General features: G+C 43.6%; 1 protein-coding gene across 1 annotated transcript; it reads right to left on the bottom strand.

Annotated features, from left to right (window-relative positions):
• Nucleotides 1–1,735: 1,735 nt before the first annotated feature.
• Nucleotides 1,736–17,803, bottom strand: LOC142302414 (hyaluronidase PH-20-like). Its single transcript, XM_075343474.1, has 3 exons — nucleotides 16,970–17,803; nucleotides 5,941–6,030; nucleotides 1,736–2,101 (listed from the first exon to the last, which is right to left on the bottom strand). Exons 1-3 carry the CDS (start codon nucleotides 17,801–17,803, stop codon nucleotides 1,736–1,738), a joined length of 1,290 nt encoding a protein of 429 aa, XP_075199589.1.
• Between the last annotated feature and the right edge of the window lie 3,503 nt (nucleotides 17,804–21,306).

The following is a 21,306-nucleotide window of genomic DNA, read 5'->3' as shown; positions in this document are numbered from 1 at the left end:
CTCATAGACTCCTACCCATCACTTATCCAGATCTTAGTGGCAGCTCACATCTGTCATTAACCCCTTATTACCCCGATTTCCACTGCACCAAGTCAATCAGAAAGAGCCAGGTAAAGTGACAAAATCGGAAAATCTAAGGAATGCGGCAATCCTGCGTGGCTGCAGGCTGCTATTTTTAGGCTGTGCGTGCCCAATAAGCATGGGTCTCCCCAGCTTGAGAATACCAGTGCCCAGCTGTTGGGCTTTATTTTGGCTGGGTATCAAAATTGTGGGATTCGCATGCAATTTTCATTTATTTATTCAAATATTTAAAAAAAAAAAAAAAAGCTGCATGCAGTTCCCCCTATTTTGATACACAGCCAAGATAAGCACACGGCTGGGGGCTGCAGCCTGTAGCTGTATGCTTTGTCTGAGCTGGTATCAATTTATAGGTGGCCTGGCATTTTTAAAATTCATTTATTTATTTTACATCAGCAGTATAAAGCTGTCAGAGAGGGTGGAGGTGCGGTCTGCCAATCAGAGATGACGGCGGGCAGAGAAAGCGGTGAATATTTGTGAGGGATAATTATGGGCCTCGGAAGTAGCGCTGCAGCTGCGGGGAGACTCAGTAAGTATGTACTGCTTTAACCTTTTTTTTACAGTGGCCAATCACAGCCATGCCAATACCTTACATGGCTGTAATGGGCAGGGAGAGGATACGTTTTGCCAATCGAACATTTACCAATCCTTGGCAAGATCGACGAATTTTGCAGTAAATGTTCGGACGTCCGATCCAGCCAAAGATCGTAGGATTTTAACATTTTCTGATCTGTGCCAATCAGGATTGCTCATCTCTGCTCACAGCAAAAATTGGAATGCTCATTTTGATTTTGCCAAAGAGACTCCCCAAATATATTGTGGATGGTGCTGTGGTCAGATGAGGCAAAAATTGAACTTTTTGGCCACCAAGGTAAACGCTATGTCTGGCACCAAGCCAACACAGCTCATCACCCTAAGAACACCATTCTCACAGTGAAACATGATAGTGGCAGCATCATGCTGTGGGGAAATTTTTCAGCAGCAAGGACAGGGAAAATGGTCTGAGTTAAGGGAAAGATAAATGGTGCAAAATACATCGATATTCTTGACTAAAAACCTGTTTCAGTCTGTCATTGATTTGAGACTTGCATGGAGGTTCACCTTCCAACAAGACAATAACCCAAAGCATACTGCTAAAGGAACACTTGAGTGGTTTAAGGGGAACTATGTAAATGTTGTTGAAAAATCAATGTTAAAAATTGTATATATTAAGTTTAGTTGTGGTACTGAATTTATGGAATTATCTTAGTTCTGTAATGGCATTTTGGTCACAGTGTAGTTTTGTGTGATGAGCATAATCATTCTGTCATTTTATGGTACTTTCACAAAAAAATCAGCATAAGCAAAACATGAAGCACATAGCATATTCAGCGTCTATGGCTGCATGAGCTTTGGAAAACAATAGTTGATGTAGAACAATATGGGTCCAATTTATGCATTGTGCATAAAATTGCTGGTATGAGGCCTAAAAAATGACATTTCGCAATGACATACATTACATATAAATAAATATCCATTTCGTATAACATGGAATTATGGTACGTAAAATGGAAATTTCAGTTCTAAACCACAAAAACAGTGACAATTGTACACAACTTTTTAAAATATGAAATGTTATTGATGTACATATATATTATACTTAACTAAAAACCTACAATTATTTTTTATTGACCTTAATACAAATATTGTGTGCCATACAAATATCCATGGGTTCCATTTTAATCGGCTCTAGAGGCTTTTTACATATATATCCAGCATAACAATGGCAGATAAATTTTTCAGCGTAATATTTTAGGTCTTCCAGACTTGGACTTCCACTCACCTTATAACTGCTTTTATATCGTTTTATTGTAATGTTTGTTACATTTAAGTGAAGGTAAGTGTTTGTGTTCCAGTCTTTGCGGGTGCAGACTCCATTATTTTGGCAAAGTATTGCACTACACAACTTAGCTGATAATGAAACATTAATGATGTACGGGTTCAAAGTGTTGATGATGAAAGAATTTAAACTCATACACATGTTCTAAAAAACAAAGCACAACATAAAGATTAGATCTATCTTTATCACAAATATATAATGCTTAGTCCATAAAGTGAGTTTTTCATCATGTACACATAAGTTGAAAATTTGCTTTTATGTTCTCCCCCATACAAAAGCACAACAAAAGCACAATATTAAGACAATAAAGCACAATCATTTCTATTGATTTATGAAAAAATATACAATTCTGACGAGCATCACTTTACAGTAGTATGCAAAAGTTTGGGCACCCCTTGTCAAAGTTACTGTTTTTGTGAACAGTTAAGCAAGTTTAAGATTAAATGATCTCTAAAAGGTATAACGTTAAGGATGACACATTTCCTTTGTATTTTTTGTATTTTATTATTTTCATCTTTTAAATTTGTAAATTAGCAATAAAGGAAAATGGGCTGATGCAAAAGTTTGGGCACCCTGATGGTTGGTATCAAGTAGCACCCCCTTTTGGCAACTATCACAGTTTATAAATGCTTTTTGTAGCCAGTCATGAGTCTTTCAATTCTTGCTTGAGGGATTTTTATCCATTCTCCCTTGGAAAACTCTTCCAGTTCTGTGAGATTCCTGGGTCGTCTTGCATGCACTGCTCTTCTGAGTTCTACCCAGGATTTTCAATGATGTTCAGATCGGATACACTGCTCTTCTGAGGTCTAGCCAGGATTTTCAATGATGTTCAGATCGGATACACTGCTCTTCTGAGGTCTAGCCAGGATTTTCAATGATGTTCAGATCGGATACACTGCTCTTCTGAGGTCTAGCCAGGATTTTCAATGATGTTCAGATCGGATGCACTGCTCTTCTGAGGTCTAGCCAGGATTTTCAATGATGCTCAGATCAGAGGACTGTGAGAGCCATTGTAAACCTTCATCTCGCGCCTTTTGAGGTAGTCTATTGTGTATTTTGATGTGTGTTTAGGATTATCATCCATTTATAGAAGCCATCCTCTTTTTAAGTTCAGTTTTTTTGCAGATGGTATTATGTCTGCATCAATAATTTGTTTAAATTTCATTGAAAACATTATTCTACCCATGAAATGTTCCCTGTGCCATTGGCTGTTACACAGCTACAAAGCATGATTGATCTACCCCCATGTTTAATTGTTGGCGACGTGTTCTTTTACTGAAATTCTGTGCCCTTTTTTCTTCACACAAACCTTTGATTATTGTGGCCTAAGAGTTTTATTTTAACCTCATCGGTCCACAGAACTTGTTTCAAAAATGCATCAGACTTGTTTAGATGTACATTTGCATACATCTGATGATACATTTTATAGTGAGGACGCAGGAGAGGTTTTCTTCTGATGATTCTTCCATGAAGGCCATATTTGTGCTGGTGTCTCTGAACAGTAGAACAATGTACCACAAAACCAGAATCTACTAGATCTTCCTGACGGTCTTTTGCAGTCTTGAGGGGATTCTGATTTGCCTCTCTAGCAATTCTATGAGCAGCTCTCACAGAAATTGTGCTGTAAAAAGCTGAAGTTGAAGAGAGGATGGCTTCTACAAATGGATAATGATCGTAAACACAAGTAAAAATCCAGAATAGACTACCCCAAAAGGCACAAGCTGAAGGTTTTACAATTGCCCTCACAGACCCCTGATCTGAACATCATTGAAAATCTGTGGCTAGACCTCAAAACTGCAGTGCATGCAGGACAACCCAGTAATCTCTCAGAACTGGAAGACATTTCAAAGGAAGAATGGATGAAAATCCCTCAAACAAGAACTGAAAGACTCTTGGCTGGCTACAAAAAGCGTTTACAAGCTGTGATACTTGCCAAAGAGGGTGCTACTAGGTACTAACCATCAAGGGGGCCGGAACTTTTGCACCAACCCATTTTCTTTTTTTGTTAATTTAAATATGTAAAAGATGAAAATAAAAACTTTTTGAATAAAATACAAAGGAAATGTGTCTTTAACTTTATGCCATTTAGATATCATTTCATCTTCAACTTGCTTAACTGTTCACAATAACAGTAATTTTAAAATGGGGTGCCCAAATCTTTGCATACCACTGTATGTGGTAACAACATTGGAATGCTTCAACATAGCCCAGTGATTCTGATATTGTTTTTTTCATGACATATTGTACTTCATGTTAGTAGTAAATTTTAGTCAATAGGATTTTTGTTTATTTATGAAAATGTAAAAAAATTGACAATTTGAAAATACCACAGTTTTAAAAGTTTGAATTCTTAAGGGGGTGTTACACGCAGCGATATCGCTAGCGATATCGCTGGTGAAAGCACCCGCCCCCATCGTTTGTGCGTCATGGGCAAATCGCTGCCCGTGGCGCACAAAATCGTTTGGTGCCGTCACACGGACTTACCTACCTAGCGACGTCGCTGTTGCCGGCGAACCGCCTCCTTTTTAAGGGGGCGGTTCGTGCGGCGTTACAGCAGCGTCACTAAGCGGCTGCCCAATAGAAGCGGAGGGGCGGAGATGAGCGGGAGGTAACATCCCACCCATCTGCTTCCTTCCGCATTGCCAGCGACCGCATGTAAGCTGCAGTTCGTCATTCCCGAGGTGTTACACGTAGCGATGTGTGCTGCCTCGGGAACGACGAACAACCTGTGTGCTCAACAATCAACGATTTTTTAAAAAGGAACGACGTGTCAACGATGGACAATAAGGTGAGTATTTTCCATTGTTAATGGTCGTTCCTTGCTGTCACACGTAAGGATGTCGCTAACGATGCCGGATGTGCGTCACGGAATCAGTGACCCCGGCGATATATCGTTAGATCCGTCGTTGCGTGTAACGGGGCCTTTATGCCCTTGAACAAGATAGTTATACCACACAAAATAAATAATAAAAACATTTCCACATGTCTACTTTAAATCAGCATAATATTTTAAGCATAATTTTTTTTACGAAGTTGAAAGATTCTATTGCAAGACGTGGTTCCTCTGGAATCTGTCAGATGGAGTGGCTAGCACCAAGTCTGTCCAAGGTAGCCTTTTTGAGCCAATATTTTTTGACAGATGTTACAGATCTGTGTATCTGCCTTATTGGGGTTGTAAGGTGACAACAAATTATCATCTATCCAGTGAGCAACTGCCCACCTTGACCCTCACCAATCGGCAAGACAGGGATTTTTTTATGCCCAAAGGTCCCAGTTATCCCCATTACCTAATGGAGTGAAGCTGTCAAATGCCTGAGCGCAGCCTTCATTTATTCTCTATGGGACTACTGAAAAAAGCCAAGCACAGCGCCCAGCAGCCCCACAGGGCATGAATAAAGTAGCAATTGTTAGGTGCTGGAGAGAAGATAGAGTATTATGCCTTGCTACCGCCAATGAAAAGTATTGTTGATTAATGGTATTTTATTCTATAGGTTGACGCGTTTCTGGGATCAAGGCCCCTTCCTCAGGACTAAGAAAATCAAGCGAGTTGTTATCCGGGTAAAGCCCTATTGCGCTCTCTAATTTTACAGTTTAAAGTAGCAATTGAGCATGTGCATTGCTGTTTCATTCTATCGAAGATAAAAGTTCTGTGTTCTGCTAATCAATGTAGTTTCAAGTGATCTAACCTACACTGATCAAGAAGTCTGGGTTTACCAAACCACCTCTCTGAGGACATTTGTGTGCTTTAAATTTTGCAGAGGGCACCATGAGGTATAAAGAACATGTTTCCCTCCTTCTATGGGAAGGTATAATAATGGTGATAGTGAATATAATTTTTCTTGTTTTACTACTCATAGTTTACAACTTTTGCACAATAATACAAGATTTCATTTAAACAAGATAGGACCCATTCAAAGAGCCTGAGTTTTTTTTGTTGATACATTGATATATAAGACTGATATAAGAGAGTATGAACTACATACCAGACTTCGTGTCAGGTTCACACTACCCCATACTATAATTCCATTGGCCCCTAAAGCAGCACTTTCACCTATTGTGTTCACAAGATCAGTCTGAAAATGAGAAAAAGAAAATAATCCTAACTATAATTCTACAATGAAATTACATAATCTGTGTAAAAAAAAATGTATTCTAAATATTGAGGCATGGGACCGCCTAAGTCTTGAAAGGGTTAATATATACAGTGCAAATTCAGTATTATGACTTTCATAACCACTTGTTCTAGAATCAGTAAGGGTTGGTTTTAGAAAAAATTGGGAACTGGGCAAAAGATTAAAGTAGGGCAGTAAATGCTAAGATATTGCACCATAACACGCAAACATTTAAAGTTAAATTTAAGTTACATTTACATGTGCTCAGTTAAAACTGTTAAATGGCGCCATCAACCACATTGAAATAATTCAGTGATTGTTTCCCGACCTTTTTGAGGAAGAATGATTGGCACAGAACAATCACTAAAGGCCCATTTACACACAATGATATCGCTAATGAGATATCGTCGGGGTCACAGTGTTGGTGACACACATCCGGCCTTGTTAGCGATGTCGTTGTGTGTGACACCTTTTTGCGATCAGTAACAATCACAAAAAGGTGTCAAATCGTTTGGCGTGTACACGTAATTCATTTTTAAAAAATTGTTCCTCGTTTGGAACACAGGTTGTTTGTCGTTCCTGCGGCAGCACACATCGCTATGTGTGACACCGCAGGAACGAGAAACAACATCGTACCTGCGTGTAAAGCCCACTTTATGGATCAATTTGTCCCCATACAGTATCATGTTATCTGCAGCTTGCACCGGGCCTTGTGCTGCTGACAACAATGATTTTTGTTCTGTCATAAAGAATCTAATCATCCAATGAATGAGCAGCATTTTTCTTCCTCATTGGGCGATTGCCAACATGTTTACACCTATGAATTCTTATCTGTGCATCCGGGGGTTTATTAAGGAATACTACATACAATCTGTAACCAAAAATCACTGTATGTTACACACACATAATATGTATACACACACATAGCACATACGCATGTATTCACTGAGCATTTTCATACAGATACAAGCATACAAAGAGCAGATACATACATACATACATACAGACACATATACAGTGCAGACCAAACGTTTGGACATACCTCCCTATTCAAAGAGTTTTCTTTATTTTCATGACTAAAAATTGTAGATTCACATTGAAGGCATCAAAACTAGGAATTAAAACATGTGGAGTAAAATACTTAAAAACGTGTGAAACAACTGAAAATATGTCTTATATTCTAGGTTCTTCAAAGTAGCCACCTTTTGCTTTGATTACTGCTTTGCACACTCTTGGCATTCTCTTGATGACCTTCAAGAGGTAGTCACCGGAAATGGTTTTCCAACAGTCTTGAAGGAGTTCCCAGAGATGCTTAGCATTTGTTGACCCTTCTGCCTTCACTCTGCGGTCCAGCTCACTCCAAACCATCTCGATTGGGTTCAGGTCTGGTGACTGTGGAGACCAGGTCATCTGGCGTAGCACCCCATCAATCTCCTTCTTAGTCAAATAGCCCTTACACAGCCTGGAGGTGTGTTTGGGGTCAATGTCCTGTTGAAAAATAAATGATGGGCCAACTAAATGCAAACCAGATGGAATAGCACACCGCTGCAAGATGCTGTGGTAGGCATGCTGGTTCTGTATGCCTTCAATTTGGAATAAATTCCCAACCGTGTCAGCAATAAAGCACCCGCACACCATCACACCTCCTCCTTCATGCTTCACTGTGGGAACCAGGCATTTAGAGTCCATCCGTTCACCTTTTCTACAAAGACACAGTGGTTGGATCCAAAGATCTCAAATTTGGACTCATCAGACCAAAGCACAGATTTCCACTGGTCTAATGTCCATTCCTTGTGTTCTTTAGCCCAAACAAGTCTCTTCTTCTTGTTGCCTGTCCTTAGCACTGGTTTCCTAGCAACTATTTTACCATGAAGGCCTGCTGCACAAAGTCTCCTCTTAATAGTTGTTCTAGAGATGAGAAGGTGTGTCCAAACTTTTGGTCAGTACTGAATACCTACCAGGAACCCACACATTCTGATGTCCTCATTAACATATACTACTTGGAGCCCATACATTCTTATGTCGTCACTAATTTATAACTACCAGGAACCCAAACATTCCAATGTGTTTTTTATTTATAATAAAGGATTTTTTCGGGCGTGTGTGTGTTTATTTACTGTAATTTACAGATTAATCATGGAAGGTGTCTCATAGACGCCTGACATGATTAATCTAGGACTTATTGGCAGCTATGGGCTGCCAATAACTCCTTATTACCCCGATTTGCCAACGCACCAGGGCAAATCGGGAAGAGCCGGGTACAGTCCCAGAACTGTCGCATCTAATGTATGCGGCAATTCTGGGCGGCTGTTGGCTGATATTGTTAGGCTGGGGGGCTCCCCATAACGTGGAGCTCCCCATCCTAAGAATACCAGCCTTCAGCCGTATGGCTTTATCTGGCTGGTTTTAAAATTGGGGGGAACCGCACGCCGTTTTTTTAAATTATTTAATTATTTATTTCACTGCACAGTATAGACACGCCCACCGGCTGCTGTGATTGGGTGCAGTGTGACACCTGTCACTCAGCGTGGGGGCGTGTCTCACTGTAACCAATCATAGGCGCCGGTGGGCGGGGAAAGCAGGGAATACGAGATTGTTTAATGGGCGGCCGGCTTTTTCAAAACAGTAAAAGCCGCCGGAGCAGTGTGAATGCCGTGCAGAGCCGGGCCGGGGATCGGAGATCGGTGAGTATGAGAGAGGGGGTAAGAGGGATAGACTGACATGGACAGAGAGAGAGGGACAGAGATAGTGACGGACTGACAGAGATTAGTCAATGACAGACATTGTGAGGCACTTCAGAACGCAGCTTTTCAGCTGCGCTCTGAAGCGGACCTTTTTTAAGCTACGGTGCAGAGCGCACACCTGCGCACATAGCATCAGACACCAAAATCGTATGAGGGATGTCACACGTTTCAATTGACTAGGTTCATACAACAAAACGTCCAATGTATGAGGAATAAACGACGTGTATGCGATCACCGTATTTTCGTTCAATCTTGATTGCACGTAGGTGTCACACGCAAATACGTCACGAACGATGCAGGATGTGCGTCACTTACAACTTGACCCCGACGACGGATTGAAAGATTTATTGAAGCGTGTAAAGCAGGCATTACACACGGACATTCCTTGTCCTAGGAAAACCACCAAGTCCATCAGCCAAACAATAATCAAAGAGAAGCAGAACGTTATCCAGCATCTTCAGATGGAAAAGTTTACTAACATTAATCCATCTCTGCCGCCATCTATCCACCATATAGGGAAATCCTCTATAGAGTCAGTATGTGGAGGTGAGCAGTATTACCCTCCATACACTCCAATCTACACCCCACCTACTGTCTCCTCCCCATAATCCTATAGAATGTAAGTACGCAAGGGCAGGGCCCTAATTTGTATATGTATTTTGTATGTAACCCCCTTCTCATGTACAGCACCATGGAATTAATGGTGCTCTATAAATAAATAATAATAATAATAATAATAATAATAATAATAAATAATACACTCTTCCATGTGGAGACTGGTGAATATTTGTCTTCTCTTTCCACCTTCCACATTTACATAATTATCAGTAATGATCGGCTCCAGGGTCTGTACTGGATGTGATCAGTCATTCTGTGAGACAGAGGCCATTAAAAGCTGCACTATGCTTTCCAAATTAGTTTTAGGGTATATGCGCACGCTGCGTTCCGGTTTGACAATAAAACTGCCCCCTCTGCAGACTTTTGACAAATTTAACCACTGTGTTTGACAAAAAAACGCAGTAAAAATGCAAGCGTTTTCCTCGCATTTTTGTTGCGTTTTGGACTGTGCGTTTTCATATTGAGAAATCAATGAGTAACAAATGTTGACAAAACGCAATCAAGAAGTGACATGCTGCTTTTTTTTGTCAAAGATTTTGACAAATATTTGTCAACAAAACACTGACAAAAAACTGCAACATGCGCATGGAAATTCTGATTTCTCAGAGACTTTGCTGGGGAAGGAAAACACATGCATTTTGTCATTAACACAGTGCTGTTTAAAACGCAACAAAAACATAAGAAAAAACGCAACGTGCAAACATAGTCTAACATGTTGGATAAACCCTTTACTAGTCCTGTGTATTCTGACAACACTGCTCTATAGGCAGGTCAGGCTTTTTTTTTTTTACATATATTTAGATTGAGGTCCCTCCTGTACTATCATCACATATGGAGGCCCCTCCTGTACTATCATCACATATAGAGGCCCCTCCTGTACTATCATCACATATAGAGGCCCCTCCTGTACTATCATCACATATGGAGGCCCCTCCTGTACTATCATCACATATAGAAGCCCCTCCTGTACTATCATCACATATGGAGGCCCCTCCTGTACTATCATCACATATAGAGGCCCCTCCTGTACTATCATCACATATAGAGGCCCCTCCTGTACTATCATAACATATAGAGGCCCCTCCTGTACTATCATCACATATAGAGGCCCCTCCTGTACTATCATCACATATAGAGGCCCCTCCTGTACTATCATAACATATAGAGGCCCCTCCTGTACTATCATAACATATAGAGGCCCTCCTGTACTATCATCACATATGGAGGCCCCTCCTGTATTATCATCACATATAGAGGCCCCTCCTGTACTATCATCACATATAGAGGCCCCTCCTGTACTATCATCATATATAGAGGCCCCTCCTGTACTATCATCACATATAGAGGCCCCTCCTGTACTATCATAACATATAGAGGCCCCTCCTGTACTATCATCACATATAGAGGCCCCTCCTGTACTAACATCACATATAGAGGCCCCTCCTGTACTATCATCACATATAGAGGCCCCTCCTGTACTAACATTACATATAGAGGCCCTCCTGTACTATCATCACATATAGAGGCCCCTCCTGTACTATCATCACATATGGAGGCCCCTCCTGTACTATTGTAAGGGGTGGGCAGACCCCTTACAAGGAGGTGCAGTTTCCCCCTGAAGATACCTCACTCTGGGGTAGTTACTGTTGATGTTATTAATAAACATGTTTTTACTGTGCAGTGGGTTTTCCCCTAGAGCCCGGGTGGGACGGCTGCCCCATAGAAACAGGGCAGGAGAGAGGAGGAGCCGGCAGCTTAGAGAGAGAAGTGTGTGTGTGTTGAAGTCAGTTGATTCCGGGAGGGGGGAGAAGGAACAGCCAGGGGCAGAGTGTGGAGCTGAGTGGGCAGAAAGAAAGAAAGAAAGAAGGGAAGAAGAGAAGAAGTGTCCTCAAGGGTGAAGCAGAATTGGTGTGGGTCCAGTCTGTGTTAGCCGGAGTGGGAGCCTAGGTGAAGTGGAGTAGCCGGGCACATCCCCACTAGAGGAGACAACAAGGAAAGATTTCCCCGGACAGGAATTGTGACTGTGCGCTACAAGATCCATGCATTGAGCTGTCTGTGAAACTCTGTGCAATAAAGATGTCGTCTGGTTTATCTGATCCCTGCCTGAAGAGTCTTCCTGCGGCTGATAGTATGCTCTTTTCCACCACACTCTGCCCCACAGAACAATCCCCTGTCCCAGTAGTGACGGCGGAGCCGGGGGTTGGCCTGAGAGAAAAGGGGGCCACGACTACAAGCCCCGAGGCACCCCCGGCACCCCGTTACATGTGGCGTAGTCGGCAGGATCCGGATTATATGCAAGGGGTCCCGATCCAAGAAGATGGAGACCAAGTGGTGCCTAAGGCGTTGGACCAGGCACAAGACGGCGGTAAGATGGCCGCTGTCTTCACGAGTACAGCGAGCGCGCGAAGAATTGGCGCCAAACGAAAGACCCTGAGTTGGCCGGCAAAGAAAAAGAAGTACAGAGTACGCCGTCCAAAGAGGGGAGGTGCTGGCCCTAAGATGTTACTGAAAACATGTGGAGAGGGTGGCAGTACAGAGAAAAAGAAGAGTCGCCTATGCTGGGTCGATTTAATGTGTGAGACTGGGGGTGGAGCGTATACAAGAGCGGGAAAAGAAGGCCCACCTCCACCTTCCCCAGCATCTCCACCGTTCCCGGCGCCATTACAGGAAGGTCTGCAAGAGATCGGATGGGAAGAGTGTCAGTACCGGAGACGTACACAGCAGAGACCGGTGCTGGCTGAGATTTCCCGGCCGAGAAACACGATGGCGGTGTCGCCAGAAGTCATGACAGGACTGAGTGCTGACCCAGACAAGGGGACACCGGCGGTGTTAGCGATCCACCAGAGTATGGTCACACACCCGGTGATCGTCGTGGGTAGTCCCCGTCCGTCCCGTTCAGCGACCCCGTCACCCCCGTCGGGGGTTGAAGAGGCAAAACCGGAGACAGAGGCGCCAGAACCACCAGTCAACTACGAACCGTTCCGGAGGCTGCGCCGCTTGCCAGGTCAGTCCCTTTCCGATTATGCGAGGGCTCAGCGGGCCGAATGGCAGCGCGCTTACCATCCCAAGTGACCCGTAACGACCGGAGGTGATGGACATGTTCGTGTTGAAGACCGGTGTTGTTAAAGAGCCGGAAAAGTTCCACAGTTTGCAACCATGTTTAAGTTACCGAGCCCGGAAGGAGCCTGATGCTGGACTGAGCCAGGGGCTCCCTCCGTGATGTTAAGGAAGACTTTATTGTTTGTTCTCCTATCTACTAAGACCGGGAGTGCTGTAAAAGCCTCCGGGCAGAAGACCAGCAAAGACCGGGAGTGCCTGCTGAAGGCCTCTGGGCACACTGCCTACAAAGACCGGGAGCTCCCAGGAGGGACTCCGGGCGCAGAACTTGGGCGCTCAGTGGTTGACTTTGTTTATGAAGGTTTTAAAGTTTTATCCAAAGTTTGCCTTGCTGCTAAATTGTGTTTTACAGGTTCGAGCCTTGCCGGAAGGCTTAGGCTTAAAGAGGGGAGGAATGTAAGGGGTGGGCAGACCCCTTACAAGGAGGTGCAGTTTCCCCCTGAAGATACCTCACTCTGGGGTAGTTACTGTTGATGTTATTAATAAACATGTTTTTACTGTGCAGTGGGTTTTCCCCTAGAGCCCGGGTGGGACGGCTGCCCCCATAGAAACAGGGCAGGAGAGAGGAGGAGCCGGCAGCTTAGAGAGAGAAGTGTGTGTGTGTGTTGAAGTCAGTTGATTCCGGGACGGGGGAGAAGGAACAGCCAGGGGCAGAGTGTGGAGCTGAGTGGGCAGAAAGAAAGAAAGAAAGAAGGGAAGAAGAGAAGAAGTGTCCTCAAGGGTGAAGCAGAATTGGTGTGGGTCCAGTCTGTGTTAGCCGGAGTGGGAGCCTAGGTGAAGTGGAGTAGCCGGGCACATCCCCACTAGAGGAGACAACAAGGAAAGATTTCCCCGGACAGGAATTGTGACTGTGCGCTACAAGATCCGTGCATTGAGCTGTCTGTGAAACTCTGTGCAATAAAGATGTCGTCTGGTTTATCTGATCCCTGCCTGAAGAGTCTTCCTGCGGCTGATAGTATGCTCTTTTCCACCACACTCTGCCCCACAGAACAATCCCCTGTCCCAGTAGTGACGGCGGAGCCGGGGGTTGGCCTGAGAGAAAAGGGGGCCACGACTACAAGCCCCGAGGCACCCCCGGCACCCCGTTACACTATCATAACATATAGAGGCCCCTCCTGTACTATCATCACATATAGAGGCCCCTCCTGTACTATCATCACATATAGAGGCCCCTCCTGTACTATCATCACATATAGAGGCCCCTCCTGTACTATCATAACATATAGAGGCCCCTCCTGTACTATCATCACATATAGAAGCCCCTCCTGTACTATCATCACATATAGAGGCCCCTCCTGTACTATCATCACATATAGAGGCCCATCCTGTAATATCATCACATATAGAGGCCTCTCCTGTACTATCATCACATATGGAAGCCCCTCCTGTACTATCATCACATATAGAGGCCCCTCCTGTACTATCATCACATATAGAGGCCCCTCCTGTACTATCATCACATATAGAGGCCCCTCCTGTGCTATCATCACATATAGATGCCCCTCCTGTGCTATCATCACATATAGAGGCCCCTCCTGTACTATCATCACATATAGAGGCCCCTCCTGTACTATCATCACATATAGAGGCCCATCCTGTAATATCATCACATATAGAGGCCCCTCCTGTACTATCATCACATATAGAGGCCCCTCCTGTACTATCATCACATATAGAGGCCCCTCCTGTACTATCATCACATATTGGGGCCCGTCCTGTACTATCATCACATATAGAGGCCCGTCCTGTAATATCATCACATATAGAGGCCCATCCTGTAATATCATCACATATAGAGGCCCCTCCTGTACTATCATCACATATGGAAGCCCCTCCTGTACTATCATCACATATAGAGGCCCCTCCTGTACTATCATCACATATAGAGGCCCCTCCTGTACTATCATCACATATAGAGGCCCCTCCTGTACTATCATCACATATAGAGGCCCCTCCTGTACTATCATCACATATGGAGGCTCCTCCTGTACTATCATCACATATGGAGGCCCCTCCTGTACTATCATCACATATAGAGGCCCCTCCTGTACTATCATCACATATAGAGGCCCCTCCTGTACTATCATCACATATGGAGGCCCCTCCTGTACTATCATCACATATGGAGGCCCCTCCTGTACTATCATCACATATAGAGGCCCCTTGAAGAGTAATTACATATAGCCTAAGATAATAACACTGACACTGGGGTTACAGGATAATAACACTGACACTGGGGGGTACAGGATAATGACACTGGGAGTACAGGATAATGACACTGACACTGGGGTATAGGATAATGACACTGATACTGGGGTACAGGATAATAACACTGACACTGGGGGGTACAGGATAATGACACTGGGAGTACAGGATAATGACACTGACACTGGGGTATAGGATAATGACACTGATACTGGGGTACAGGATAATGACACTGACACTGGGGGTACAGGATAATGACACTGGTGTGCAAGATAATGACACTGACACTGGTGGTAGAGGATACTGACACTGGGGTAGAGGATAATGACACTGACATTGGGGGTACAGGATAATGACACTGACACTGAAGGCACAGGATAATGACAGGATAATGACACTGGGGGTACATGATAATGACACTGACACTGGGGTACAGGATAATGACACTGGGGGTATAGGATAATGACACTGACACTGGAGGCACAGGATAATGACACTGGGGGTACAGGGTAATAACACCAACACTGGGGGTACAGGATACTGACACTGGGGGTACAGGATACTGACACTGGGGGTACAGGATAATGACACTGACACTGGAGGCACAGGATAATGACACTGGGGTACAGGGTAATAACACTTACACTGGGGGTACAGAATACTGACACTGGGGGTACAGGATACTGACACTGACACTGGGGGTACAGGATAATGACACAGGGGGTACAGGATAATGACACTGACACTGGGGGTACAGGGTAATGACACTGACACTGGGGGTACAGGATTCTGACACTGACACTGGGGGTACAGGATACTGACACTGACACTGGGGGTACAGGATACTGACACTTGATTCTCGGTACAGGATAAGACACTTGTGGTAAAGTATAATTACTCTGGACACTTGGTTCTTTTCCTCAGCATCCAGATGTTCTGATTGCCATCTTGTCCTCAGCACCCAGCTTTCCCCTGATATCAGAGAATGGGAAAGCTGGGAGCTGAGGACAAGATGGATATCAGAACATAGAAAAGTTGGGTGATGAGTAAGCGAGTGCCTTTCTTTCAGCTCAGCACCCAGCTTTCCCAATCCCGTCCCATGCTCTAACTGCTGCTATCCCTCTTTCCCTAATCCCTACTGATATATGGTTACCGTGTGGACTTCACCCACGTCACGCAGCAGGGACTGGTCCACACACCCTGCACCCCCAAATCACACACACCCAGCACCACCAAATCACACACACCCTGCACCCCCCCAAATCACACACACCCTACACCCCCCAAATCACACACCCCCTGCACGCCCCAAATCACACACACCCTACACCCCCCAAATCACACACCCCCTGCACCCCCCAAATCACACACACCCAGCACCCTCATATCCTGCATATCTCACACAGACTGACTGTACTCCAAATTATGCCTCTCTCAAACACACTGAAACCTTAGAATCATCCACATACACAGTATCACTTAACACCCCTGTGTCACTGTCTGTACCCCTCATATGTCACTCACCCTGCCCCCCCTCACCAGACACATCTTCCTCGGGCACATGTTCCTCGGTCGGCAGCTCCTGCCCAGCTCCTCCCACACAGTCACATGAGTCATCGCAGGTCCTGGCAGATCCACCACTAGGATGCATTGTCTTCCTCTCTGAAGCAGCTTCTGCTCTGCCCCTGCCGCGCTGCAGCTCATAAGCTCCGGGCGCCCCCTCCAGGTCAGGACCGCCCCTCTGCCCCCCTGTAGCTATGCTGCTGGAACTATGGTATGGTAATCTGTCTGCCACATACAGACCTGCGGCAGTGGCTCAACAGTGTAAGGAGCCGCGGCCGCAGGTCATTGTAATACACCCGGCGGGGGGGCCCTGCAGGCTGACGGGGACAGCTTAGTTTGAAAACAAGGTCGGGGCCTACCGGGGGTTTCCCCGCTACCCCGGCACACCAGACCAACGCTGCTCACTGATATATACCCCCACGACTCCATACATTCTAATGTTCTCACTGTTATATTCCAAAAGGAGTCCATACATTCTGATGTCTTCACTAATATATACCACCAGGAGCCCATACATTCTGATGTCCTCACTAATATACCTACCAGGAGCCCTGTACCCAGTAATTTTAAATTTACCATTAAACCTTGTATAACATGTTGCCATTTTTTCTCATTAACTATTGTAATTTATATGTCATGTATATATGTCTTACCAGTGTCAAATATTTCTCCTTATGATCAGTAAATACAGGGCGACTGTACATATATATAGGAAGGGAGTGAAGCTTGTTTGAGTGTGTTGATAGTCTTTTGGCTTCTTGGATACGGTGACGTGTATAGAGAGCACCTAGCTGTGAAGACTTTAGCGCAGTCTCCAGGTACATGTTTGGAAACAGTGCTGTACTTTCTTTCCATAACCACCTCAGTTTATCATTTCTTAACATTTCGATCTCTGGGCAGCGTCCAGTGTAGTGATGAGGATTTTGCTTATAATCATAATTATGGCAGTTAGGAAATAGATAGAACCCCCAAAGTTGATTTGGTCTCAGTTGTTTCCCGAGACGGAGGGTATTTAGCATAAAACGTTTTGCTGCAGTCTCAAACTGTAGCCTGGCTTTAGACTCTACCTTTGTATGATCAAGGGTCAGGTCCCTCTGCTGAGCAAAGTCCATAGAGTGTTTCTTGTATATTGCCTTAGAAGCCCAATTTCTTATCCATGTTGGCCTCCAGTCTTCCCAGTCAATAATGGCAAGGCCTTTTTGTGTTGTTGATGGTATATAATAAAGAATATCTTCTCCAGCTTTTTTTAAGTGCTTCTCCATATTGCTCATTTGAGGAATTCCTCCATTATAACTAATACCAGTAACTGGATCTATGTATGGATAGAAGCCAAGTCTATCAGTGTAAAATAAAGTAATGTTCTGGCTTGTGGCAGTCGGGAGTGTGCTTCCCACGGTCTCAAATAAACTGACATCTATAGGGATTCTGTATTTTCTCATGCACAGTTCAGTTGGTGCGTTCCATATAGCCACAAAGGGTGAGTCCATTCCAGCCGGTGCTCTCGGTTTAGCCACTTGACAAGAAGTCCTGAGTGTTAGCAAGAATACTGTGTTTAGGAATATAAATATAATTTTCATTGTGAGTCCAAGAGAAGCCATTTAGTTATAGATTCATTCCTTAGAAAGCAAGAAATACTCATACCTGTAGAGAAAACAGAGGGTTAAAATGCATATGAAGTAAATGTTATTTTAAATGAATTATGGTGTAACTTATACTGTGTCGTCTATGCATATAAATAATTTATTTAGTGATTTTACTATTCTATCATATTATATGTTATAGGTTATCCATAAATATCATAATATATTGTTTTAGCTCATGTAATTATGATGTAATATTTCAGGAGGAATAGGCATTATAGATGAGCAGATCAGTTTATGGAGAATCGAGTTTAAAGGGGTATTCCGATCTCTAAGGTCCTATCCCAATATGTAGTAGGTGTAATAATAATCATATTAGCAAATACCTCAAATTAGAAATGTAGTATAGTTCTTCTGATTAGCTATGTCTGTTACTTGATGTGCAGGGAATAGGAGCAGCTTAGGTATCCATGGCAACCTACGTCCTACAGAACAAAGTGTCATGTCTTCCTACGCTACTGCAGAGTTTATCTGTATTGGCATGCTATGCTTGCTGATACAGTCATGAATGGCAGCGCTCCAAGTGGGCCCCTTCGAGTGAGTGGCCCTGTGCAGCTGCCCTCTCTTTTTTTTTTTTGCTTTATTGTACTACTAGCTGTAGTACCCGGTGTTACCCCGGATGGTAACTAAGTTTCTCTCTCACTAACCCTCTCTCCCTTTCTATCTGTCTCCCTCTCTGTCTGTCTGTCTCTCTCTGTGTCTCTCTGTCTCCCTCTCTGTCTCCCTCTCTGTCTGTCTTCCTCTGTCTATCTGTCTGTCTGTCTCCCTCACTGTCTGTCTGTCTCCCTCTCTGACTGTCTCCCTCTATGTTTTTCTGTCTCCCTCTCTGTCTGACTGTCTCCCTCTCTGTCTGTCTCCTTCTTTGTCTGTCTGTCTCCCTCTCTGTCTCTGTGTGTCTGTGTCTGTCTCTGTGTGTATCTGTCTCTGTGTGTCTCTGTGTGTGGCTATCTGTCTGTGTGTGTTTGTGTGTGTGTGTGTGTGTGTGTGTGTCTCTGGGTTTCTCTTTCTCTGTGTGTCTCTGTCTCTGTGTGTCTCTCTTTGTGTGTGTCTGTCTCTACCGATATCATATTAACTGATATATAAGCTGTCACTAAATGTCCGTCATTGCTTATTAATGAACTGTAAATCCCAGCTCCATTGACTTTAATGTAAGCAGGTTTTTTGGCGAATAACTGTAAAGTGAGGGGTTATATTTTCCCCTCGTAACATAGTCTATGACGTTCCCTGAGTCAAATGAGGCAGCTGTACAAAATTTCGTGATTGTAAATGTGACGGTGTGGATTCCTTTAGCAGACATACACACATACACACACACATACAGTCAGCTTTATATGCTAGATTAAAATCTAATATATAAAGCTGAGTGTACGAATGTATGTGTGTGTGTATGTATGTCTGCTAAAGGAATCTGCACCGTCGCATTTACAATCACAAAATTTTGCACAGATGCCTCATGTGACTCAGGGAACGTCATAGACTATATTTTGATGGGAAAAATTAACCCTGTGGTTTACAGTTACTCTCCAAAATCGTGCCTCCATTAAACTGAATGGAAGTGGGAGCTATAGGCTATTAATAGCAACTGTCAGTGGATGCGATAGGAACAAAATAAACTGTTAGTATAAGAAGCTTATGTGTGAGGTAATAAGATGTCGGTGGGGAGATGGATAGAGAGAGACAGAAAAAGACAGACAGTGGCAGACAGACACAGACAGAGACAGACGGGGAAAGAGACAAAGAGATAGAGACAGACAGAGAGACAGAGACAGACGTGGAAAGAGAGACAGAGACAGACGGGCAAAGAGACAGCTGGGCAAAGAGACAGCTGGTGAAAGAGACTGCTAGGGAAAGAGACAGCTGGGGAAAGAGACAGCTGGGGAAAGAGACAGACGGGGAAAGAGAGACAGACACAGAGATACCGATGGAGACAGATAGACTGATACAAATACATACAGCGAGATAGAAACAGACAGACAGAGACATAGACACAGAAAGACAAGGAAAGAGACAGAGAGACAGACAGACAGCAACACACAGACAGACTGGGGGAGAGACAGAGAGACAGTTACTATCCCGGGCAACGCCTGGGTACTACAGCTAGTACTTTTATAATTTTAAAGATCAGAAATTTTCAGACAATTCCTAATATGTTTTTTTTTCAAGAGATAATAAGTAGTGTTGAGTGAGCGTACTTGGCACTTCTCAATACTCGATCGAGCATTGGGGTGCTCGGGTATACTTTTTACTCAATCAATTGTCGCGGGTGTTCAAGTGCTATGAGGATTCACAAGTCTGCAGTCTCATAAAGTGAATATAGATTTGTAGCCTAAGGCCGGACAATCCCTTTAATATTATTTATAACAGCACAAACAACATGTGGCCTGGCATTGTTGTGTTAAAGAAAAAAAAATGGTTATGGTTGTAGTTATGCTACATTGGTCTGCTGGCTGACCACCACCATTGCCATGCATGTCTGACCTATTGTCCTGGTGTGTGTGGCGTCTGCTGCGCAAGCTGGGACGTGGGCTGCCTTTTATCCGCAGTAGCCTCTTTTTGCAACATGGAAGCGGTTATATATAGGTTACAGGTATGTGTGATTCAATATGGTTTTGCTTTTAATTTTTTTTATCTAGGCGGCCGCATGGCACATGAAATACATGATATAGAGTATGACCTCCCCTATAGAGATTTGCTGTGACGTGGCAGGCGTGGCTCAAAGAATTGATCAATTATTTGCTAAAAATCTCATTTTGTATTATAGTACAGTTGGAATAAATCCATGAATTTGCACCTTTATATGATGCATGCCACTCTCAGATCGAGCTGGCTCTTCTTTCATTGTTCTGTTAAAAATAGTTCCTGACATATTTCGGATGATTCGCAATTGCACTAGTTCCGCTATAGATCCATTCAGTACTGGAGGTGAAATTGTATATCACATACCAAGCATAAGGCATCAAGTTGTTTATATACAAACAGGGGTGGGATTCCATTTTTTAACAGGTTTCTTTTTATGTTAGTAAACCATGCCCATTCAAATGCCACACCAATTTTGCAAGTCATTCCCATTTTCATGCATTTTCCTCAACCACAAAATACAAGTAAAAGTAAAAGCTCTTTCCCTTCTTACCATACTAATACCTTAATGTATAATCTCATTGCCTCCTGTCAGTACACATTATTCTAGTCACTGTCATTCATTTCTTAGTATCTTGAATAGTATTAAAGGGATTGTCTACAAGTTTTGAACATTTTTATTAAAGGAATCCTACATAAATTGGAAAGTATGACCTTGTGTCCATCATTCACCTCAACCGTCTACTGCACCTAATCTCTGGCATCAGCAGCCA

The sequence above is a fragment of the Anomaloglossus baeobatrachus genome, chromosome 4 (genome assembly GCF_048569485.1).
Source record: "Anomaloglossus baeobatrachus isolate aAnoBae1 chromosome 4, aAnoBae1.hap1, whole genome shotgun sequence".
NCBI lineage: Eukaryota > Metazoa > Chordata > Amphibia > Anura > Aromobatidae > Anomaloglossus > Anomaloglossus baeobatrachus.
Note: the sequence above shows the minus strand (reverse complement) of the source record. Positions and strands in the feature narration are given on the sequence as shown.